The following is a 22,444-nucleotide window of genomic DNA, read 5'->3' as shown; positions in this document are numbered from 1 at the left end:
TAGCTGAGAAATCACAGTAGCTTAGCAGACTCTGCCTTTGCAAATAACCCAGAACAGGCTTTCTGACAGACGTTGGCCCGTGCAGGAGTAATTTGGAATTAGTGAAGGCTTTGTGAAGTACTATATACATATACGTGCATACTAGATACTAAACGCGTGAATATACTACTGTGGATATACGTATAGATGGCTGTTAGTAGCATTGAGGAGACAGAGGTGCAGATGAGCGTTTGGCTTCGAAGGCACCATGACATTAAGGAGCTGTTCGTGTCACGATTTTACTAGTGACGTACATCCCACATCTTCCCCCGCCGTCACTTTTGTTGCACCTGAATTGTGATGACAGTTAATTTCACATGCAGCCCTAGCACTTTTTCTTCGGTTGGTCATGGTTTTCTACAGCTGGCTGAATCTGGCATGTTTCCTTATCTCTTTGGAAAAGATTGACTTAACATTAATTTTCAGGGGTAGCGCGTAGTGTTTAAGACAGCGCTTACTAACTGGTCGACAGCCAAGCAATATTCTAGGATGGAGCTGTATTATACTTAGGAGAAATGAAAAAAAAATAACCTTCAATAAAAGATTGTCACTGTTTTTTAATTGCGGTAAAATACACAAACATACAATTTCCCACTGTAGCTGTTTTGACCTGTATAATTCAGTAGTGTTACGTGCATTCACATTGTTATGCAAAACATCTCCAGAACTTGTCATCTGCAAAACCTACTCTCTCTACCTATTAAACTACCCCATTCCCTTCCCCAGCTGCAGCAACCACCGTCCTTTCTGTCTCTGTGAATCGGCTGCTCCAGGGTCCTCACAGACGGGAACTTACACAGGATTTGTCCATTAGAAGCAGCTTACTTCACTGAGCATGTGGTCCTCAGATTCATCCACGCTGTGGCACATATCACAATTTCCCTCCATTGTAAGGTGAACCACATCCCTATTGAGATCACGCTGCAATGAACATGGGGGTGCATACTCTCTCCCAGGTCCTGCTTTCAATTCCTTGGGTGTGTTCTTAGAAGTGGAATTGCTGGGTCCCATGATAATGCCACATTTAAGATTTTTGAGGAACTACCCAACTTTTCCCCATAGTTTTTCACATTCCCGCCAACAGGACACAGATTGCTTCTTACGTCCTCACCAACACTTGTTCATTGCTGTTTGACAGCGGCCATCCTGATGGGTGGGAGGCGGTATCTCATTGTGCTTTGGTTTGCATTTGCCCGGTGATGTGTGATGTTGAGCATCTTTCATGTGTTTATTGGACATCTGTATGTCGTCTTTGTAGAAATGCCTTTTTAAGTTCTTTGCCCATTTATTTTTTGGGTTGTTGTTGAGTTGTAGTTCAGTTTTTTTGTTGTTGAGTTGTAGGAGTTCTTATATATATATATATATATAATGGATATTGACCGCTAATCTATGATTTGCAAATATTTTCTCCCATTTCATGAGTTTGTTTTGGTGTCAAAACTTTGCTCTTAGGAACTTACAGTAGTTTATTTTTCTTAATTTTGCCAGTTAAGGATTGTCTCTGTAAATTTTGCCAGTAAAGTTGTCTCTGATCTCAGTTTATTTACAGAGAGCGTAAAAAAGCATTTTTCTTATAACTGTTTCTTGGACTTCATTACTGATGACTGTTTCGTAAGCTGCATACCTACAGAACAGAGCAGGTGCCATTGTTCCGAGCTGGTTTTGCAAATCTGTAAGAGAAAAACGTTCTGTGAGAGCAGGAGGTGGGACGAGGACCTCTCCCAGGGAGGTGTAAAGAAATTGCACGTTCCAGTCCCACCTGAACCTTCAGGGTTTATGATGCCGTGGGGGGAGCCTTCTGGAAACGTGTCCCGCAGAAAGCAGCACTAGGGTCCTGGAAGCCTTGGTCCTGGAAGCCTTGCTCATAGAGAACCGCATCGAACGCTAACCTGACACACAGGAGTCTCCTCCTGGTCTGGATGGGATCTAGGGAAAGTTTTGGAAAACTTTCTCATTGTCTAACACCTGTGTCAATAAATCCCCCCTTACGCCGCCTGAATCCCTCTCCTTACAACATAAAATAACCATGTAATACCCGGGATTTACCTAGTGCCTTTCTTCCTAAGTCCAGTCGTTAAGTCCTTCTCTTATCTCCATGAGGCGAGGATGAGTAAATACCACTATTTACATTTAATCACCTCATCTTTTCTCTACAAAGGGGAATAATAGTAACATTTACTCGCTTTTTGTACCCACCTTGTAGAGAAAAGGATGACAAGAGGGAGTGGTAAGGTGCCGTCTCCCGCTCAGACATGCGGAGGAGCAGAAGGCGTTGGGGTGGAGCTCGCCCTGAACCTGTGGAGCCCCTTGGCCCTGGGAGCCTAGGTGTCACGCTGGGGTCCTGCCCCTGGAGGGTCTCCCTCCTGGCTTCACGTCCTGCTCTCGCCATCTTGAAACCCTTAGTAAACTTTAAACAAAGGGCCCCCCACCACAAATGACCCAGCCAGGCCTGAGCAAAACGGAACCTACTGAAAACGGTGCCGCTCAGAGGAGACGATGGGCGTGAAGAGCAGGCCGGGCAGCACGCTGAGCTGAGGGGGCCGTGGAAGCCACTGCCGCTCGGGAACAAAAGGCAGAAAGCCCGAGGGGGGCCAGACATCCAGATCGCTGGAAACCAGAGACTCATCCATACCCCCGAAAGGCCCTTAAACCTAAGGCCTTATTTGACACAAAAAGAAACAAGAAATTTCTTCAGGGACAGAGACATCATGAGGCAATAGCAGAGAGGAACCTTATTTCAGTGCCATTTTGGACTAGGGCAGGTCATTTTAAATGACCAACGTCACAAAGGCCAGAAGGTGCCCATTGATCAGTTTTGTTGATCAACCACTCATGGTTCAAGGGACTAGGAAGTGTATATGGCTTCACACACATTGGATCACTATGAGCAGACTCTGTATTTACAAATTTGCCTACTGGTTAAATTTTAGCTGCAGCCCCCAAATCAATACTCACAGCACCCTGACAGGCATTCACAGGCGGCTGCAGAGAATTATCTGAGCCGCCCAAGTGCACGTTCCCAGCTGAGGTCAAACGAGGTGATGCTCTCCCTTCTTGTTCCACTTCCCGTACAGTAAGTAAGTGTGCTCTTCGTGGTCTATTCAGTGCCACGTTTCTTGCATTTTTGCTCTTTTAAATTGACTCCAAATGTAGTGCTTGTGCACTCGTGTTCCTAAGAGCAAGAAAGCTGTGACGTGTTTTATGGAGAAAATGAGTGTGTTCCGTAAGCTTCGTACAGGCGTGAGTTATGCTGTTGGATGGAGTTCAGCGTTAGGGAATCAGCAATGTACAAAATAAGGCGTCTTTAACCAGAAACACACAGAAAGCTAGGTTACGTACTGATGGTTAATGAAAATGCTGTCATCAGCAGGGCATGGGCCTCTAACCCTATTTTCCCTAAGAGTAAGCATTAGCGCTTGCGAATTCGCCATTTCCGAGGACTGCAACTACCAAGAATAATGGGAATCAACTGTAAATGGGTACAGCCCACCGGGACAATAGGGTCAGAGAGAAACGGCCCCTGAGGGGACAGCCAAAAATGGAAGGCACAAATGACAGCAACACCCCACTAGAATGACAGATTCCAGAGCCTTTAAGCTAGACAATCCCCTTATCTAGTTCAACCCCCTGTGTGCAAGGATTCTTTCTAAAGCCTGTCCTGGAGCCTTGGAAAATCTGCATAGTATTTGGAAATCTGGCTACTACCATCTCTCTTGATTCACAGACTTTTTGCTTCTCCCATTTACTATTTCTGAAATCAAGAGACATCTTATAATTATATATTTTAATAAACAACCAAAACCTGTTCTCCCTTAAATTGTTACTAAATCCCTGGTATGGCTTCCAATCCAGGGACCAGCAGAGTTTTTCCCCCTAAAAGGCCGGGCAGTAATTATGGTGGGCTTTGTGGGCCCCATGGTCCTTCTCAGGCCCACTTGGCCCCACCGCTGCGGTGTGAAAACGCTGGAGGTAGTAGCTACGTGAGTGGGCTTGGCTGAGTCCCAGGAAAACTATTTCATGTAATTTCCACATGTCACAAAATACTATTCTTTTTCTTTTTCTCAGCCGCTTAGTGTAAAGCACAAACAAAAATGAAAACGCAGACGCAGACACCAGGCCAGGTTTGGCCTGCGGGCCATGCATTGCCAGCCCGATTCATTCCGTGGCATCAGAGTCACGGGGTTACATTCGATCGCCCTGGCCTCGGGCGGGTCTCAGGCACTGGGATCAGAAGAGGCTGCCCTGGGATTGAAACAAGGACTTAACTGCTTAATCTTGATTGAACCTGATATTACAGTTGGTAACTTACAAGGCTTAGATTTTAATATTGCTCAGTACATTTGCCAGGAGGATCTAGGAAATATTGAAAGCAAAAGTAGGAAAAGTTCATACTGCTATATACAGTAACATGCCAATGACTTTCAAACACAACCCTTTCATTAGAATTTCTTTGTTCAGCAATGTTCCAATTATCCCTTTATCTTAAAGCTCTACTTTCTCCTTTTCCATTGTGTCATTTTTCTTTGTGTTTCTCACACATACAATAGACCTTATTCACAAGAAGGCAGAGCTGTGTTCTAGAACGAGGATTACAATACAAGGAAAGTTAAGCAGGGCGGGAATTAAATAAATTTAAGTACCAAAAAAAAGAGAGAAGGGACTTGAATCTATCTTGCTTAGCACAGCATCCGTACAGCACATTCTGAAGATTACGCATTTGGCACTGACCAGAGATCAGGAGTTGGTTGTGAATATGTTGAAAATGGTGACAAACAAGTGAAAACATGGCGTCTCAGACAACAATCAGATGCTAATGGAAGGGGAGTGGGGGTGTTTTCAGAAACACCCTCAGTTTCTCATGCGATGTTGGGCAGCGACTTCTTCTCAGGCCAGAACCAGCCCTGTCTCCCTCACTCCATCAGGCAGCCGGGCCTTTCTGGACACAGAGCCAGAGGCACTGATTCCAGCCCAGAGCCCTGGCTTTGGTCACACTCACCAGGGTTCCCTGTACCTAGAATTTGCAGCAGAGCTCACACCACAGGGAGCCCAGCCCTGTTGAGGCTCATCCCCTGTTGAGGACACGTTGAATCCAAACGCCCCCTGTCCATGCAGACCGGTCCTTGGCAGAAGAGGGCAGCCTCTTAAAGGGGGTCCCAGACTCCCAAGCACCCCGCTGAGTTCCCCAAACGCTTGCATAGGCCTAGAACTTACTGGTCCACTAGCATGCTGGCCTGTTAAGTTTTGAGCTATAAAATGCCTTTTGGTGAGTGTTTACAAACCAGTCTTCTTAGATATTTTTCTGTTGATAATCATTTATTGAGATATATTTGACGTATAAAGCATGTAAATTTAAGGTATACTACATCTAGCCTCGGTACAATTATATATTGCAATATGATTACCGCTGTTGCGTTTAGCTAACATTTCTATCGCGTGACATAATTACCATTTTTTTGTGTGGTGGGAACAATTAAGATCTAGTCTCTTAGCAACTTTGAAGTTGATGATACAGTATTACTGTCTGTAATCACTATCGTGTCCATTCGATCTCTAGGACTTACCCACTGGTTTGCAAGTTTATACCCTCAACCTCACCTCCAGCCCCCTGGGAACCACCATTCTGTTTTTGTGAATTTGCCTTTTTGACATTCCACCTGTAAGTAATATCATATATTTGTCTGACTTATCTCACTCAGCACAATGCCCTCACAGTCTGTCCATGTTGTTGCGAAGGGCAGGGGGCCCTTCTTTCTCCTGGCTGAATAACACTCCACTTGCAAACATCACATCTTCCTCGTCCTGTCATTGACAGACACTAAGGTCGTTCCCCTGCCTTGGCCGCTGTGAGCACTGACCACAGGACTGCAGGGATTTCTTCCAGGTCCTGTTTTCCTCTCCTTCGGCTCTGAACCCAGGAGTGGAGTTGCTGGATCCTATGGTGCTTCAGTTTTTAACTGTTTAAGGAATCTCTATGTTGTTTTCCATAGTGGCCGAACCATTTTACATGCCCACCAGCAGTGCACAAGGTTCTGTTTTTCTCCATAGACTTGCCAACACTTATCTCGACAGCAGCCATTCTAACAGGTATGAGGTGGTCTCTCACTGCCGTTTTGATTTGCATTTCCCTGATGATTAAGGGTGTTGACCATCTCTTTGTGTACCTTTTGAGTCACTGTATGCCTTCTGTGGAAAAATGCAATTCTTCTATTTTTATTTGGGTTATTTATTTGTTAGAGATTTTTAGTATTAACCCCTTCTCCAATATTTGCGAATATTTTCTCCCATTGCCTTTTTCTGTTTTCTGCTGCATACACTACCTTCATTTTAACGTAGCCCCACTAGGTGAGTTTGCTCTCTTGGGCCTTATCTGGTTTTGGTATCAGGGTAATTACTGGCCTCATAGAATGAGTTTGGACATGTTCCCTCTACTCCAGTTGTTTGGAAGAGTTTGAGAAGGATTGATGTTATTATTCTTTAAATATTTGGTAGATTTCACCAGTGAAGCCATCTGGTCCTGGGGTTTTTTTTTTTCCTATGGGAAGTTTTTGAATATGAATCTTCTTACTCATTATTGGTCTGTTCATATATTCCATTTTTTCCTGATTTGATCTTGGCATATTTTTAGGAATTTATCAATTTCTTATAGGTTATCCAATTTGTTAGCTTCTCACTGTTCATAGTGGTTTATGATCCTTTTTATTTCTATAGTATCATTGTAACGTCTCCTCTTTCATTTCTGACTTTGTCTCTTCTCTTTTTTTGAAAAAACAGCTTTTGGTTTCATTGTTTATTTTTTCCTCACTCTGATCTTTTTTTCCTTCCTGCTGCTAACTTTGAGCTTAATTTGTTTTTTTCCCTAGTGTCTTGAGGTGTAAAGTTAGGTTATTTATTGCTATAAACTTCCCTCTCAGAGGTGCTTTTGCAGCATCCCATAGGTTTTGGCATGTTGTTTTGAGATAATTGTCTTTTGATTTCTTCTTGACCCGTTGCTTGTTCGGAAGTGTATTTAATTCTACGTATTTACAGATTTTCCAGCTTTCCTCTTGTTGCATTCTAGTTTCATACCATTGTGGTTTACATCTTTTTAAAATGTCCTGAGATCTGTTTTGTGTCCTGTTTTTCGTATCATGGAGAATGTTTTGCAAAGAATGTGTATTCTGCTTCTGTTGGATGAATTGTCATATATATACACACACACACACACACACACACATACATATATATATGTATATAGCATTTGAACCATACATTAGTCCAAATATATATATACACACACACATATATATACATATATATATATTTGGACTAATGTATGGTTCAAATGCCATGTATTTCCCTGTCAATTTTCTCTCTGATGAAAGTGGGTATTGAAGTTCACTACTATTGCTGTGTTGTCTATTTCTCCCAGCTCTGTTAAATGGTTGTTGAATTCATCTCCTGGATGAATCAACCCCGATATCATTATATATGGACCTTCTTTGTCTGTTGTTACTATTTTGGGGTTAGAGTCGATTATTTGTAAGTATATTTACCTCCATTTTTCATGGACTACCTTCTTCCATCCCTTCATCTTGAGCTTCTGTATGTCCTTAAACTCAAAGTGAGTCTCTTGTAGGCAATGCAGTTTTTGCCTCTGAGATCACCGTGAGGCTTACACCAGACATCCCATAGATGAAACAGCCCATTTAACCTGATAGCAACTTAACTTCTATCAGCTATAAAAGCCTCACCCTTACACTCCCCTTTTTGTATCTTCGATGTTATTATTTACCTCTTTATATTGTGTTTAACAAGTTACAGTAGCTGTGGCTATTTTTAATACTTTTCCATTGAATTTTATACTGTAGTTAAGCGGTTAACACATCCTATTATGGAATTTGAGTTTTCTAAATCTCACTATTTATCTTTAATATGTTTTCATGTCACTGATTAGCATCTGTTCATTTCAGCTCGAAGAATGCTTGAACTTCTTGAAAGGCAGGTCTAGTGATGATGAACTGTCTCAGCTTTTGTTTGTATAGGAAAGTTATTTCTCTTTCATAGCTGAAGGGTAACTTTGCCAGATAGAGTATTCTTAGCTGGCTTTTTTTTTCAACGCTTAGAAGATCTAATTTCACTCTTTCCTGGCCTATAAGGTTTCTGCTGAGAAATGCACTGATAGCTTGATGGGGATTCCTTTGGAGTCTGTAATCTTTTTTCCCCGGGCTCCCTTTAGGATTCTCTCATCTTTAGTGTTTGATGATTTCATTACAATGGGTTTTGGACAAGGTCTTTGTGCATTGAGGTAATAGGGTGCTGCTTAGTGAGCCTGGATGCTCACTTCACTTCCCAAGTCGGGACAGTTCTGTAACTTTACACCCCCTTCTCTTCTTCCAGAATCCCGATTATCCTGATGCTTGTTCTTTGGATGAAGCCTGTACTCACTGGTTGCATGTGTCCACTTGCTCTACTCCTCGGTAGCGCTCTCCATTGCATTTGCCATTTCATTCATTGAGTTCTTCGCCTCCCAGACTGCTGCTTGGTTCTTTTTCATGATTTCATTGAATTGTCTTTTAGTTCTTTTTGTAGCTCATTGAGTTTCTTCAAAACGGGGATTTTTAATTCTTTGTCAGCAAGATCACAAAATTCTGTGCTTTTAAACTCAAGATATTAGAGAATTGCTCTTTTGATGATGACGTTTCCTTGATGTTGAACATTCTGTGTGGTTGAGCATTGCTGCTTTCTCATTGGGAGTAGCAGGAGCCTCCTTGAGTATTCTGTTCATTGGTGCTGACGTTCTGGGGTTTTTCTGCCTTTGTATGGGTGCTCCCATTTCTCTGGTCTTGCTCCCTCTTGTGGCAGAATTCTTAAGCTTTTGTGTCTTCTGGTTCTTACCAGACTGACTCACTGGAAAGAAACCTCTTTTGTTTCCCAGAAGGTGGCGCTATAGCTCAAGTTTGTGGTTTCTCCTTGGCCCATTGACCTTGGCCAGTTTACTGGTGATCTTGCTCTTGCCTCCACACTTGGAAGTGCAAGAAAGAGAAGGCCACAGAGTGGTGGAGGTGTGCATTTGGCACTTGGAGCATTGGGTGTGCCTGCAGATGAGAAGGGGGAATCCCCAGGTGTGGTGCTCCCAGATAGTCCTGGGTATACTTCCTGCTCAGCAAGGTCAGCAGGAGGCTTACCTGCTCTTTCCCAGTCATATTCCCCCTCCCAGTTATCGAGGTCCTGACTCAGTACTCTGGGCACCATGGAAAGAGAGGGGCTTCTCCAGCCCCACACTGGTAGCTGGGGGAGGCATGGTTCCACCAGTGCCCTGTTGCTGGGGGGGGGGGGGGGGAGGGCGGGATTGTGTTGCTGGTAAAGTTCTCACCGTCTCTGCTGCATCCAAACCCATTTTGAGGGATTCCTCTTTGCTCTGACAGTGTGGTGGCACTTCCCCTTGGGAAGGCTACACTGCAGTTTCCCTCTCTCGTGTGTGGGTGCCCGCCCAGGCCAGCGCTCTGCTGGTCCCACCACTCACACTGTGGTCTGTTTGCTTGTTCCTGGCGCACAGGTGACAGGCCTCTTCCAGGTCCACAGAGGAGCTTTTGTTCCCGGATAGGGGAGGAGGACAAACGCACGAACCATCTTCTGCCACCGTCACTCCTGATGGTACCTTTCAGCCCCTTTCTCTGGTCACATCTCCGAGGCCTTCAGCTCTGAAGCAGAGTTTTCCCGGGGCGCCGGGCAGAGTGAGCCGGGTTTTCAAAGGGCATCCACAGGGAAAGGGAGGCATCACCTGTTGTTAAAGGTTACGTTTATTTCTGGGTGTGGAAATGAATGCTACTAAATTTGGGGGGCTTTCGCACCATGCTGCTGTCACGTCCTACTGAGAAAAGTGGAGGTGCCCACCTCACCGATACAGGCACCTTGCGTGCTGCCCGTGCTGGTGGGGGTTCTGCAGGAAGTCCAGACGCCTGTGAAGTCACTGCATGCCACTTCCCTGCGAGGCTACTGTGGGAGCCCCTGGAACATGTAACTACTGACCATCTCGGTTCCTTTTGTAGGATGGAGGGTTGCAGCTCTGCCTCTTTGTCCCCAAGCCCCATCCCTATAGCCGGCTAAAATTCTAACCTTTGAAGATTAAGCTTCCAACATCCCTGCAAAGCTGCTTCCAAGCAAAAAGCTTGATCCTAATTAGGTGAAAGCTCTGGAGTCAAGCAAATAACTTAGGAGGAGTGAGCGTGCTGTCGGAAACAGCTGGGACCCTGCATCAGGGAGGCTCTGCCGTCTGGTGCTCTGTCCCCGTTGAGTGGTTGTGTAACCTTGGAACAGCAGCACCAGACCCCCACCCTGCACAGCACCCCGCCCCCGCTCGGGGCAGAGTGGGGCTAGGGGAGCGGCATGCACAGGCCATGGTGACTCGGTAGAGAGAAAGGCATTGGCAGAGCCTGCAAGGTGCCTTCGGTGTGGCTGAGCCTCCACCTGAGCTGCTGGGGCCCCAACAGAAGCATTGTGTGCAGAATGGAAGTCACTGCACGAGACTTTTTCCTAATGGCGTAGGACTCTTACCACTGATCATAATTCGGGTTCTTGCCTCTCCATCGAGCCTGGTATTCCTACCAGGGAAGGCCAGCAGGGATCAGTATGGAGACGGCAGGCCTGGTTCTTTGTCTCACTGCTTAAAATTAAGGCATCTGTGCTGACAGGCCAGCAAGATAGGGCTTTGTCTTTGTAGTCACAACCTCCTTCCCACCCCATCCCTCTGACCACAGAGCAGGGGTGGGGTTTGGGGCACCCACCAATGGCAACTGTACGGAGTCTTGTTAAAACCCACCGGAGGTAAACGAGTTGAAGGAAAAGATGGAAGAAGGGGTTAGCTTCCCCACATTGAGTTCTGAATTACTCAGCATCGCTAAAATGAAGATGCCCACTTAACCCTGCAGTGGGTGCGCTTCCGGACTAAAATTGACGATTATTTTGCATGGATGATTATTGCCATCCACACGACCACTCGAGGGTTAACACTAACCAGGTTTTGTTTTGCTTGCTTGCTTAAGACTAGCAACACACTGCCCTGAAAAAATACTGTTGGAGGAAGTTTTCCCCCCGGCCACCTAAGAGTTCAGGAGCAAGGGCTGATCACCTTACCAGGGCTGCTCAGAGCTAACGGGACGGGCCTCTCCTGGATGCTGAGGGGCTGTGTGGTGCGTCCCGTCTACAGGGAGTGTGCAGGCCACCTAAGGAGCTGCAAAGGTGTAAAGTTACACCGATCGGAGATGGGAACCTCAGGATGAAAGAGGAGTGGTGTCCCCTGGCTGTCAAATAAATCACAAAGACAAAATATGGCATCTGTAATTTCAGAGGAGAGCAGGGGTCCTCAGGCTGGTGGTCCTGGGAGCAGGGTGACTTCAGAGAGTTTGGGTGGGGGGTCACAGAAGAGCAAGCCTGGGAAACACGCAGAACAAGTCAATATTCACACCCTTGAAGAGAAAAAGTGACAAGTTTGAAAAACCTTTCCGTGACAAGTGTGTGTCCAGGAAAACTCTGCATTGACTGACCCTGGAGGGCTGTCCATGCGGAGTCAACCTGAGGTGACTTCCTTTGGAAGGTGGCCTCTGAGAAGGTCTGGCTCCCCCTACCACACCCCAGAACCACAGCAGGCCTGAGACACCCCACTCTGCCTGGGTGGGCTCTGACTTTGCAGGGGGGATAAAAGTTGGGGGGCCGGTAGAAACCCTCCATGGTCACTCAGTGATGCACAGCCACCTCCTAGGCTGTGACTACAGCCTGGCCTAATGCTGCCCGGGGGCAGTGGCCGTCCTGCCTAAGGGATTGGACACGTGCACTGTACCTGTTTGTGCCCTGGTTTCCTGGTCCCGAACGTGCGCCGCAGCTTCGCACCTGGCTGACACCTCGGAGGCAGCCGTGCCTGTCTGCAGCACAGGGGTTAGACACTTGGCCATGACACAGCTGTTGGACTCACAAACCGGCACCCACTCTGGTTGGTCAGGGTCGCTGCCCACCTGCAGCTTCCCCTTCCTGGCCTGTGCTTTCCAGTGGAGCTGGGGTCCTTCCCCATCCTGTAGTCCCTGCCCTCAAACACCTGGGACACCTGGCCTTGTTTGTCACAGGTGATCCCTGACCTTAGCAGCCACAGTCACTGGCTCAGAACCTGCTGGTTCTCAGCCTTGTCCCAGGGGCTGGTGGGCCCGGCAGGCCTCTGAAGCAGTCAGCACCATCTCCATCCTGGCCACAGGTGTTCACAGGGTCAGAGACCTCACCTGGCTGAGCACCCCCTCCCAGCAAGGCCCTCGTCCCTCTGCGGCTGGCCAAGGCACTTGCGTAAACAGAAGCCCTGGGTATCAGCTTATGACTACAAACAAGCTGCCTTCTTGGCCTGTGGAACACGGGACAGAGGTGGGTGGAAATGCCAGTCCTCGGCTCACACGCATGGTTAGTGAGTGGTGTCCATGACACTTGTCCCCAGCCAACCTGTGAGGAAAAACAGCTGAGCCCCTGATTGTCTCCCAGGTGATGCTCGGTGCCCAGAACACATGCGTGCGGGAGTTTCAGACGGACAGAAGCACTGAGAAGGCCTGGGCCCTGTCCCCACGAGCAGGTTCACAGAGGTGGCCGTGGGCACGCTGCCCCGCGGTCATGAACAGGTTTGCTCCGCATCTCCTACCATACGAGAATCACCATGGCTGTCGCCCATTTACAAGCCCTTAAGTGGCCCTGGCCCTGCCAGGTAACCTGTGTCAGGCGTCCGCAGGTCTCCCAGCGACCCCACACTTGCCCACCGCCGGCCACAGGGTTCTGCCACCCCCACCGAAGGGCATGGCACCACATGAGGAGAGCGGGCCCTCGGGGCTCTTAGCTTCACAGCCACTGGCCCACCACCTTAAAAAACAAATTAAGAAGCTTGCCATCTCAATTCTATTTTAAGAATGCTTTTTCTGGAGAGGGCAAAAAACAAAGTTCTTCTGTCCCTCACTTTATAGAAGGGGGGCCTGAGGGCCGAGTGCCAGGAAGATGACTCGGCAGGCTCAGTAAACTGTCTGCCCCACAAAAAACCTGACGGGAGGAGCTCAGGACCACAGGGAGGAGAGCACCCCAGGGCCCCGCCCTCGCAGCCCTCCTCCGGCCTGATGTCTCCAGTGCCAATGCTCTCAGTCCGCTCCAGCACCCCTGGGGAGCAGACACTCTCGTCACCCCCTCTACAGATGCAGAAACGGAGGCCCCGAGTTCACACAGACAGCCCCTGGGGGGGGGGGGCGTGCCCTGAGGGGACAGGGGACAGTGGCCCATGCTGTCTCCCCTTCTCCGGCCCCAGCCCCCTGGGGAGGTAACAAGCTGCAGCCACTGGCAGAAACAGCAGCTACTCTTCCCAGCAAGGTCTCCATTCCTGCTTTGTAATGAAGGCCTTCACCTCGCCATTACTCACTGTCCCGCTCAATTAAAGCTCACTAATTGAGTTTTTTTAAAAACCCTAAGGGATCGTGACTGACGTGTTTTCACAAGAATCACTTTTGCAACACGAACTGTTAATCCCACCAGCTTTACTACAGTGGGAAATAACCAAAGTGTAGTTAACTAAAGAAAACTCAGGCTGTGTATCTGGTGATTTGAAAGTATACTCCTAGGAAATAGAAGAGCAACCTGTAAGGCTGCTCTGCATTTGTGGGTTACTGTTCGTTTACCTGACAGAACTGGAAGTGGTCCGGGCCCCGGGGGCTGAGCAGGACCCTCGGGTCATGGAGCAGGGAAAACGCTGGACAGGCAAGGAGACGCCAGAGTTGTCCTTGATGCCCCCGCTCAGGCTCTCACAGTCAGCCTGCAATGAGAGGGGCTGAGAGTGGGTGGGCACGTCAGGGCGTTGCAGCCTTCCACACAACAGAATGCCCTTCAGCCTGAGAGAGAGAGAAGCCCCCTCACTGTGACAATGTGGGTGGAGCCTAAGGGCAGGCACACTGGGTGAGTCAGAGGGAGAAAGACAAGCACGGGATGACCTCTCGTGTGGAATCTGAAAAGCCACATCCGCAGCGACAGAGGAGACTGGCGGTGGCTGGGGGCATGTCCGTCAAAGCGTACAGATTTCCAGTAAGAGTACATTCTGGGGGTCTGATGCATGGCGTGGTGGATATAGCCAATAATGCTGTATTACATACTTGAAAGTTCCTGAGCACACCTTAAGGCCTCTTTTTACCACAAAAAAGAAATGGTAATTATGTGATTTGATGCAGGTGTTAGCTAGCTAATCATTTTGCAATATGTAAGTATATCAAACCAACTCGTTGTACAACTTAAAACATATGCCAATTACATAATGTTATATGCTAATTATAAACTGACTATTTCAATGAAGCCGGGGAAAATCAGAGAAGTCTGATGAGCCCTGCCACCAGGTCAGGGCAGGGACCCTGAGGGGCTGGCGGTAGAAGTGCCTGCTGAACCGGGAGGAGGCTCGGCCCTGCCAGCAAAGGAGCGCTATCTTGTCCCCCGCAGTCCTGGGCGTCTTCTGGGCGGGCTTTGAGCTAGCACCTGCCCCTCCAGCCCCAGCCCACCTTACAGCCTTGGGAAGGCCCATCCCCAACATCCAAAACTGTGTGTGTATGCTCGCTCCACCCAATTCACACATGTAGAAGAACTGGACGAGCGGAATCAGGGACCCAGCTGCTCAGTCACTGGCCCTGTTGCCGCTCCTGTGTTTAACCTTTAGCAGTGACACAGCTCTTAGCTAGATTTGCTCTGCATGAAAGGCTTATTATGTGAAGGGTGAGCACCCTTCTCCCTCCCCCAGGACAAATGACTGACTTAATCAGACAGTATCCCAGATGTGACTTCCTGGCTGGGTTTCTGAACGCTGCTCTTTGAACTGACGAGAGTTGTGATGCCAGGTGCTCCCGGGACAGGGACAGGCACCAGGCCTCCATGTCATGTCCCCTCTCTCCATCTGTCTTGCAGCTGGGGAGTGACTTGCTGGAGTTTTGCTTCTACACCTTCCGAGAGTCCCAGGCCCTGAAAGTGGAGTTCCCTGCAATGCTGGTGGAGATCATCAGCGACCAACTGCCAAAGGTGGAATCCGGGAACGCCAAGACCCTCTACTTCCACAGGAAGTGACAACCCGTCCCAGCAGCAGAACTTTGCCTTAAGTTTCCCTGTGGTAGTCGACACCCACGAAGGACCCAAGAAATCGTATTTTTAACAGGGGATGGTTGGTTCACACTCATTCAGCAGTTTCTCACTGTAAAGTCACGTTGAGGGTTTGGAGCCCGGAAAGCACGCAGACGTGGACTTGGCGAGACCCAGACAGCCGAAAGGACTCTTCCCTCTCCGGTCCCCAGCGCTTAGAAACACGTTCCCGATCCTCTGGATGAAAAGCCATATCTAGTCAATAACTCTGATTTTGATATTTTAACAGATGGAAGTTTTAACTATGCCATGTAGTTTCTGGTATCGTTCGCTTGTTTTAAAAGGGTTCAAGGACTAACGAACTTTTTAAAGCTTACCCTTGGTTTGCACATAAAACGTATAGTCTATATGGGGCATTAATATTCTTTTGTTATTTAAAAAACACAAAAAAGAAAAAAATCTATACAGAATCCTGCTGTGTAATAACAGAGCACGTGGTGTGGAATAGCGCCCCCTCTGGCTGGCATTCGCCCATGTTCCTCTGCATCACGGGCATCCACACCTTTAGGTCTGTTTGTTAATTAGAATGGATAAGATGTTAAAACAAATGCCTTGGTTTCAATTTCTAGTATCTATTGTGTTGGCTTTACAAATTTTTTTTTGCAGTCTTTTGCTGTGCTGTACATTACTGTATGTATAAATTGTGAAGGACCTGAGTTATATAAGGTATAAGGAACTTTTGTAAATGAGATTAAAAAAAAAACAGTGGTTAATAGGAAGAATGGGAAGTATTTTTGAAAGAATTCTATTTTGCTGGAGACTATTTAAGTACTATCTTTGTCTAAACAAACAAGGTAAAAAAATTCTTTTTGTACAGTGAAATGTTCTGCATGCCTAATGGAACCGTTTACAGTGTATTTAAGAAAGGGAAAGCTGTGCCTTTTTTAGCTTCATATCTGATTTACCATTTTACAGTCCCTGTTGTAAATAACCACATGGAAACCTCCTGGGTTGTCTTCAAGCCTTTCTACTTCTCCCGTACATTTGTTTTGTCCTTGGTCTCCCGCGCGGGGTGTTCGAGGGATTTGAGCATGTGTTCCGGCTTCCGCTTCACTCTGCCGCTGTCGGGGAACCGCTGGCCTTGGTGTCCCAGCACTGGAAGGAGCCCCTGACAACACAAGCGTGGTAGGAGGCCCCGGGAGCGCATGGCTCTCGGACAGCTGCCTCTTTTCCATTGTCCTCCAGAAGCAGAATCAGCTGTAGGGGAGTAGAGACTGGAAGCGCAAGGGCTCAGCGAGCATAGTCTCATCCCATTTCAGAAAGATGAATTTCCTCCTTTGGGGAAAAAAATTCCAGGCACTCGCTACGTCTGTGACAGGTGACATGCTCCCACCTGGTCTCGGGGGAGGGGCTGGCTGCTCCCAGACCAGGTCGGGGGAACACACAGGCCTTTGCAAAGGACATTCTGGGAAGAGGTGTGTCAGCACGGTCGAAGGGTGGCGTGGAGACCGCACAATTGTTAGAGGGTTTTTACATTTTTAAAAGGTAGGTTTTAACAATAAATTTTATACAGCAACAGTTTTGGGGGGGGGGAAACTACAGATGATATAAGCAAGACAGTGGCACTAAAATTTGTAATTCATTAATCTGTTTGGCACTGAGACAGTTTACGGCTTTTCTCTGCCCCAAATTGCAAAACATCTATCTCGTTGGGGGAGTGTAACAATAGGATCGCACTAAATAAACTACTTTGAATAGAGGCCAAATTAATCTTTTAAAAGTGATGATCATCATCAACTACTCAGTGAAACTGCGTTATTTCCCAAAACCTGAACGCGATAGCTGGAGAAACCCAAGGCCAGGAGAAGGCAGCGTCAGGAGCCACGTTTTTCCGCAGGGTTCACCACACAGGCCACATGGCCTTGTCTTTCCAAAGACACCGGCCCTGTGCCAGGGGAAACTGTCAAAGGTGCACTCAGAGGGAGTCTTTCTTACGTAGTTTGCAATTTCAGGAATTTAATTTATAGGCAGGTCTTTAAAAACAGCTTACTTACTTACATGCACAGCAATAGGACAGCCACACTCGGAAGGGTATAATAACACAGCATGCAGACTGGGAGTTTCTAGAAAAAAAAAAAATGGCGCACATGAGCAGCTTTCCGCTCAGATGTACTTTTTACAAAATCAGAATTCCGTAACCAGGTTTGGGATGGAGACGGTCTGCATCAGCTTTTTCTATTAACAAAGTTACTGGCTCTGTGCATCTCCGGGTAACTTTGCTTGATTAAACAGCAAAGCCATATTCTAAACTCACTGTTGAATGCCTGTCCCAGTCCAAATTGTCTGTCTGCTCTCATTTTTTGTACCATATTTCTCTTTAAAATCTTGGTTTGGTACAATTCATAATTCACCAGAACTTCATATAATTAAAAAACACACTAAATTAGTTTAAAATGACCAATTTATATCTTTATGCAAAAACATATGTCTGTCTTTGCAAAGGACTGTAAGCAGATTACAATAAATCCTTTACTTTAATCACCTGTTGTTTTGGAAAGAGTTCATTTGAATGCCTGTAGGAACACCTGGATTTTGTGCCCTTCCAATCTTGATTAAGTGTGCTTCTGCCTACCTCTGAAACACGGTAACAGTTTTTTGGATTTTTTTTCCACTACGCTAGAAAGAGACCTGTGCTAGCCACATGTCAATTACACTCTTTGGGGACAAATCAGATGCCTTGTTCCTTGCTGTATTTGGTTCACCAGATACCCTGTAAATGTTTAATGACAGTAACTGTTACCCCATAGGTGCTAAACACTATATAATCGCCTCCTTTATCTCACAGCGAACATGGAAGTTTGTTCATTTTACAGACTTAGGACTCATGTGAGTAGACCAGACGCCTCATCCAGACTCCCTCCAATGCCATGTGTCTTATTCTCTCCCCTGGAGTCTTTTCGGGTCCCCAGCCCTGTTTCTTGCCCTCCTTACAGACCTCTCCTTTCAATTCCACTCATGAATATGAACCACAAAAGAACAGTAAGCAATTATCATCTCACTTTAAAATTAGAAAACATTTTTTCCCACAAGATAAAATTCAAGCACAGTCATGCACCACTTAACAATGGGGAAACGTCTGAGAAATGTATCATTTGACAATTCCATTGTGATGCGGCCATCGCTGAGGGCACTTTCTCAGAGATAGGTGCTGTGGTCCACCACACGCCCATGCCCATCGCTCCAAGGCTGCAAACCCGAACACGGGACGGTACTGAATACTACAGACAAGTGCTAAGTGTTGTGTGTCCACACATAGAAAAAGTGCAGGAAAAATATGGTATGAAAGTTGAAAAAAAATAATACACCATTTGGGCCACTTAGCATGAATGGAGCTTGCAGGACTAGAAGAAGTAGAAAGAGTACACTAAATTAATGATAAAAGTACAGTACAGTAAACACATAAACCTGTGATAAACATTTATTCTCAAGTACTGTGCTTTCACAGTACTGACGGGTTCGTGTCAAAGTACCAGCATCACCACAGACAAGTGACTAATCCATGATGTAATGTTACCATGGCTACAATGTCGCTAGGTAGTAGGGATTTTTCAACTCCTTTATAACATTATGGCCCACCGCCATTGACGCGGTCCCTCATTGGCCAAAAGGTATATGGTGCATATCTGTACATTTTTAATCTGTCGTTTAACTGGTGGTGACTCAAACCATTTGCTTTCGGAAGGAGAGTTCAACAAATCCGCCTTCGCTTAAACGTGATAGCTGTATTTCCGGAACACCTCACAGGCCACTAAATGCAGCGCAGGAGAGAAATGTACTGGGAAGACTAGACTTCTAGGTAGAAAAGCTGTTTATAAAACATCTATAAATGAAAATAATTTTATATCTTAAAACTTATGGGGTTTGACCTGTTAGGGAGCAGAGCTCCCAACTGTAAACAAAAGCCATCTTAGGCCGTAAGCCTGCCAAAGCTAACGATGGCCACACCAACGGGCACCCCTGATTAAAGTGGGTGCCACTTATGAATAGAGCAGGCTCAGTCTTAGGTCAAGTATGCCCGTATGTCCAAGAATTTCTAAGGGCACCAGAGAACCCAGCTGCACATCTAGGAATCAGCTACGAACCAAGTCTCAGCCCCTCACACAGCTGAGCACTATAAGCCGAAGCAGCTGAGATGTGCATCAGGAAGTGTATGTGGGCAGGGGTGGGTTTGCTCCTTCCTGTATGTTGAATGTCCCTCAGGCAAATAGACAACATTGTCCTTTTAAGTTAAAGTCAGCTCCAACATTCTTGATAAACTACACAGGCACATAGACTGAATGACTTGATTATAAGTATCTCTGACACCTCCATTTCAAGTCATCCAACTGCCAGTGCGTTTTTCTTGGAAATAAAACAGTGGCTTCCCAAACAACACTGGGTAAGAGAAGATTAAGATATGCCTGTACCCATCAGCATGCACCAGGACTGTATCAAAAGCAAAGTGAACCGCGGGGCAGAGGAGCAGGTGGTTAGTTACAACCTGCTCCCCACCCCCCCAGCAAACCCTTAGTGGTTTAAATCAACCATCATTTATTATCTCTCTCGGGTTTAAGTCAGCAGGAGGGTTCTGCTGATCTGGGCCCACCTGGGCTGAGTCAGGCTTGTCCACGCACCTGTGGTCAACCAGCAGCCACCTGGTCTAGGATGGCTTTGCTCCACGTGGCCTCTCATCCCGCAGTGGGCTGGCCTGGGCATACTTTCCTGGTGGAAGCAAGGCTCTAGGAAAGACAGTGGAAGAGCCTACCAATTTTGAAGCCTCTGATGGCACTGAGTTTGCTCCTGTCTCATTGGCCAAAGCAAGTTACAAGGCCCAGCTTGTGGTCAGCATGGGAGGATTCCACACAAAGGGTGTGGGTTAGGGAGGAGTGAGATTGGGGGTCAGCAAGTCAATCTTCCACTCACAGTTACCCAGATATCTTCTTCATAGAATTTGCGTTGCTGAGAAAGTGGTCTCCAAGTAGTCCTGGTCAGAAAAACCCGTTTGTTTAGATCTTTATGCCAGCCTGGCCAGAGAGGGTCACAACTCCTCGTGACTGGGTCACACCATGTTCCTCCCACTCTGAGCGGTGACACCCTCCGAGGAAGGAGCAGTGCAGACACTAACACGTGGCACTGGGCTGCCCAAACCCGAAGCGCAGGTTTCCTGCCCGGGCCAAACGCAGAAGTCTGCCTCCCAGTCAGGTTGATCTTCGCATAGGAAAGAATGCGCCAAGGTGTCCTTCCAACCAGTGGACTGGATACTTCGAGCCAGACACTAAAGCACTGGGACAACGTGCCAGCTTACCCACGTGGGGTAGCAACAAGGGACTGTCCCGGCCAGGCCAAGAAAACATGCTGACCAGCTGCTGAGGAGACAGGGGCAGAGAAACACCTGGCTGAGGAAGGCATCACCAAGATGGCCTTCAGACGTGAGGGGAGAGCCAGCGAGGTGAGAAGGAGCCCAGCACTTAGGCAAATGGCAACAAAGTCAAGACCAAAATGAAAGGCAAAGGGTGCCCTGGGGAAGGAGGGTAAAGACCAAGCAATGCTGGGCAGAGGAAAGGGGCAAGGAATGGCCTTTGGGGGGGGGGGTGGCGGGGAGACTACTGGAGAAAAGCATCGGTGGGACAAGGGGCAGACTAACCCCCACCACACCATGCCCTGCGCCTGCCCTCTCCCATCGTCACCATTTACTAAACCACAGTTCCACATGCTCCTCCCGGCACTGGATGTTCATTATCATCCATCACAGCATCCTCCTGGGCAGTTGGTGCTGCTCTGTTTCATGGAAGGAAACTGAAGCCAAATGAGCTCACATGAACACGCCCAAGGTCCCCGAGGCATAAAATAGTGAAAAGAGGACCTCAAAACCAGCTTCTCTGAACTGGAAACATACTTTTAGCCACTGTATTGGTTTTCCGGGGCTGCTAGACTGAGGCACCACAAATGGCGTGACTTAAAACAACAGAAACTGGTCTCACAGTTTGGAGGCTGGAGGTCGGAGCACAGGACATCAGCAGGGTGGGCTCCGTCTATGAGCCATGCGGACAGGACGGGCTTCAGTGCTCTCTCCTTGGCCGGCAGATGCTCTCTTCCCTCTACGTGCACCTCTCAGTGTCCAAACGTCCCTTTTTCATAGGGACACCAGTCACTGGATTAGGGCCTAACCATACTGACCGTATCTTAACTAACTACGTCCACAATAATCCTATTCCGGAATAAGGTCACGCTCCGAGGTACTGGGGTTGGGACTCCACACAGGAATTTTGGGTGGAGTAAAGTTACAATTCAACCCTTAACAGCCACTGATCCCTAGAAGGTTCCAGAAGCAAACTGGTGCAGCAGAAAGAGCCCATGAACGGCCTATTGAGCTGGAGCAGAGCTATGGCTCCAGAGCGCCCAACTGCCTCCTCTGTAAGGTGGGCTCCTCTCCCCAGGCTCATTCCATCACTGCAGGGAAAGAGCAAGTTGCACACCCATCACTGGCACAGGCAATGCACTGCTCCCCCACTCCCCCACACACACCCTCGGCTGCACATGTTTCTGCTCCAACACAGGAAGGGGCGCTTTGTTCTCACCCGGCAACTCCTTCCCAGGTGCAGAGACCACCAGGGCAGACACTTGGGTGACACCCTCAAATGCAGGCTCCCAGCCCACGGCAAACAGGAAACACAAAACCTGCCTTCGATCCCCCCAACCCCCTGCTGTGCCTCTGCAGGAGCTCCGGCTGCAGGCTTGGTCTCAGCCACTGCAGCTGAGGAACCAGGACAGGGTGAGGGGCCACAGCCCAGAGTGAGGCCTGGCCGTTGCTCCCACAGCCTTCTGGAGATGCCTAGAATCAGCCACACCCAGGTGGCAAAAACGGAAAGCAATATCCCTCCATCGCTTTCCTGGGGAAATGAAGGTGATCCGCCAATGCAAGAGAACACCTCGTGACCCCACTACTAAGTCTACCTGGGCCAGGCCCTGGGGAGGCTGCCCACCTGGAGACCCTGGCGAGCCTGCCGCACCATCCTGTTCATAGAGAAAACACCCCAGTGCTACACTCTTCTTCTCCGGGGAACTTCAGGAAGGGGCGGCAGCAACCCTTGCAACCAGCGCTGTCTCAGCCTCCCTACCACCACGCCGCCATCCTCCAGAGCACAGATGCAAGGGACACTCAGAGTCGCAACAGCACAAGGACCAGCAGTCCCAGGAGCTGAGAATGTATTACGTCCCAGACATGCTACTTGTGTTTCAACCCAAACCTCGGGGCATCCCTGTTTAAGAG

The 22,444-nt window shown here is 47.8% G+C and overlaps 1 protein-coding gene and 1 long non-coding RNA gene across 8 annotated transcripts in view; one reads left to right on the top strand and one right to left on the bottom strand.

Moving 5' to 3' along the window:
• The window catches only part of NR3C2 (nuclear receptor subfamily 3 group C member 2), a 295,391-nt gene extending 277,644 nt beyond the window's left edge, over window positions 1-17,747 (top strand). For 3 of the 5 annotated variants that reach the window (XM_024568635.3, XM_053911716.2, XM_071219157.1), the window contains exon 9: window positions 14,968-17,746. In XM_024568635.3, coding sequence (XP_024424403.2) covers window positions 14,968-15,123 — 156 coding nt within the window. In that variant the 3' untranslated portion in view covers window positions 15,124-17,746. Of the gene's footprint in view, window positions 1-14,967 lie in introns of all 5 variants that reach the window. The other 2 variants (XM_053911717.1, XM_045202424.2) reach the window with 1 other exon arrangement.
• Window positions 1,885-14,961, bottom strand: LOC123480589 (uncharacterized). Of its 3 annotated transcripts, XR_008425180.1 has the most exons (4): window positions 13,704-14,961; window positions 11,855-11,932; window positions 9,542-11,318; window positions 1,891-2,697 (listed from the first exon to the last, which is right to left on the bottom strand). It is a non-coding gene; the product is annotated as an uncharacterized lncRNA (long non-coding RNA). The 3 variants fall into 3 exon arrangements; XR_008425179.1 differs by having other exon boundaries at window positions 1,885-1,965; window positions 2,509-2,697; window positions 9,542-14,961; XR_008425178.1 differs by having other exon boundaries at window positions 11,855-14,961.
• Window positions 17,748-22,444: the final 4,697 nt, after the last annotated feature.

This window comes from Desmodus rotundus, chromosome 9, assembly GCF_022682495.2.
Source record: "Desmodus rotundus isolate HL8 chromosome 9, HLdesRot8A.1, whole genome shotgun sequence".
NCBI lineage: Eukaryota > Metazoa > Chordata > Mammalia > Chiroptera > Phyllostomidae > Desmodus > Desmodus rotundus.
Note: the sequence above shows the minus strand (reverse complement) of the source record. Positions and strands in the feature narration are given on the sequence as shown.